The 2268-nt window shown below is 50.2% G+C and overlaps 1 protein-coding gene across 1 annotated transcript; it reads right to left on the bottom strand.

Annotated features, from left to right (window-relative positions):
* Positions 1–336: 336 nt before the first annotated feature.
* LOC103627502 (ethylene-responsive transcription factor ERF043) lies at positions 337–1772 on the bottom strand. The gene has a single exon (XM_008647789.4). The coding sequence runs from the start codon at positions 1372–1374 to the stop codon at positions 601–603; it is 774 nt and encodes a 257-aa protein (XP_008646011.1). The 5' UTR covers positions 1375–1772; the 3' UTR covers positions 337–600.
* Positions 1773–2268: the final 496 nt, after the last annotated feature.

The following is a 2268-nucleotide window of genomic DNA, read 5'->3' as shown; positions in this document are numbered from 1 at the left end:
AATATATAATCCTCTAAACCATAAATTTAGTTAAGGGACAAGAGAATCGTGTATAAATAAGCTCTCCCCAACGAGATCATCTCTTATATTTTTTTATTAAGTTCTCTAAAAACCACAAGAGACGTTATATTGAGTAGAGTTTATATGGCGTATAGAGCGCAGGGCTCTAAGAGCAGTCATCTGGTTATGGTAAGCCCCGACGTCAGTCTCTCTCGAGCCGGGATTTTTGAACGTGTCTACGGTATTCGGGGGTATATATATCTCGGCGCTTATAATACTAGCCACATAATTTGAGCGGATTATCTACCAGTTCATGTGACTTTATCATTTGGAAAAAAAAAAAGATGTCCCGAGTCCTGGAATCTTGATCACAAGCTGGAAAATTTACAGCTGAGGAAGTCTATTGGGCTGTTATACAAATCTGTGAATCGATTAAACTATGAATTTGCTACCATGTTGCACTCAGACATCTGTAAGTTAGCATCACGATGACGCAGGACCAGAACGATTCAATGCTGATTAGTAAAAGTATGCGGATCATCAGCACCTATCTAACTTCACAATGGCATGCATGTCGCGTCCCCATCCCCCTCTTGTTCGTCAGTGCTCCCAGAGCAGCAACGGCTCATCCCAGGACAAATCGTAGGCACAAGACGTCAACGGCGGCGGCGGCGCGAAGCCGAACTCGAGTAGAACGTCCGGCAGCTCGAAGAGCGCGAGATCAAGGACGTGCCCGTCGGCCAGCACCGAGTGCTCCGACGGCGCAGCCTGCTCTTCGCTCTGCGCATTGTCGGCGTCGTTGCCGGATGAGCTCGATGCGGCCGGCTCTTCGTTCTCGTCATTGCGGGCGCTGTGGCTAGAATCGCCAGGCGGCGTGGGCGGCGCCACGCTCTCCATCTCCATCGCGGCCGCGAGCGCCGCCGCGGCGCGCACGTCCTCGGGCGCCGCCGATGCGGCGCGGGGCAGTTCGTGGGACATCCCCGGGAAGTTGAGGTGCGCGGCGCGGCCCTTGATGGCGAGCGCGGCGACGTCGTGCGCGCGCGCCGCCATCTCGGGGGTGTCGAAGGTGCCCAGCCAGATGCGCGACTTCTTGCGGGGCTCACGGATCTCGGACACCCACTTGCCCCACGCACGCATGCGCACGCCGCGGTACGTCGGGTGCTTCAGCTCCCGGCGCGGCCGCTTCCGGCTGCTCGAGCTGCCGGCGCCACCGCAGGTGTCGTCCACAGACTGCGACGAAGTGATAGGGGAGTTGGGGCCGGTACCGCCGGAGCTGCTGCAGGTGGTGCTGGCATCGGACACCGGGGACAGTGCTCGCTCTTCTTCCATGAGGGATGAACACTGTGCAAAGCTGGCAGTCACAAGCAATGTCATGTGATGAGTGATGACTTTGTTACGAGGTGCGAGTGTGAGTGAGCTATATACTGGCAGGAAGGAATTAACTACTTCGCTTCGTCAAAGTGGTGAGCATCATGGGTATAGTTTTTTCTGCTTTCCCAAAAGAAATGTGATAGTCATGCGAGGTAGCACTATAATGATTAGAGAAGGGCTAGACAGCGTATTAACACGCCCTTTGGTCCAAGGACATGTATTACTGCGGCAGTGAGTTGCAGCTTGGTCAACCTGATGAACCTTCACGTATTGGGTGGCAGTCCCTGCACCAATAAACGTGATTAGCTTGGAAAGATGCCATTTCCAGCTAGCTCTGTTAGTACAAAGAACATGCAGAGCTGCTGTTTCTACAGTGAAATAATATGGGCGGGAGCTGCAATCACAGCTGCTGTAGTCACTATCGGACTGGACTTCTTTTCGGAGTGTACCAAACACTCGCCAAATACTTTTTTACTTGGTAAAGACTTTCTTTATGTTACACTCGATAAATAACACTCAGCAAACATTTTATTGGTAAATAGTTCTTTGCCGACTAATTTTTTCGGTGCAAAGAAACTCTTTGCCGAGTGTCAAAAATAAAACACTCGGTAAATACCTTTTTTACATAGTGTTTTTTGTTTGGCACTCAGCAAATAACTTCTTTGTCAAGTGCCAAAAAACATTTAACAAATCATTTAGCACTAGGCAAAGAGCCGAACTCCGGTAGCGAAGGCTCTAATTAGAAATGCAATTCTTATGACAATTGTCCACAGCTCAGTGCTTACCTTGCAAACCTTCGGAGCCAAGGTAGCACGGCGTCTAGAGTTTGCTCTATAATTCCTCCCATTTTTTTAAGAGTCAAAGCATTTAAGTTTGATCAAGATTATAGAGGGAATT

This window comes from Zea mays, chromosome 5 (assembly GCF_902167145.1).
Source record: "Zea mays cultivar B73 chromosome 5, Zm-B73-REFERENCE-NAM-5.0, whole genome shotgun sequence".
Lineage (NCBI taxonomy): Eukaryota > Viridiplantae > Streptophyta > Magnoliopsida > Poales > Poaceae > Zea > Zea mays.
The sequence above is the reverse complement of the archived record's forward strand: the minus strand, read 5'-3'. Positions and strand labels throughout refer to the sequence as shown.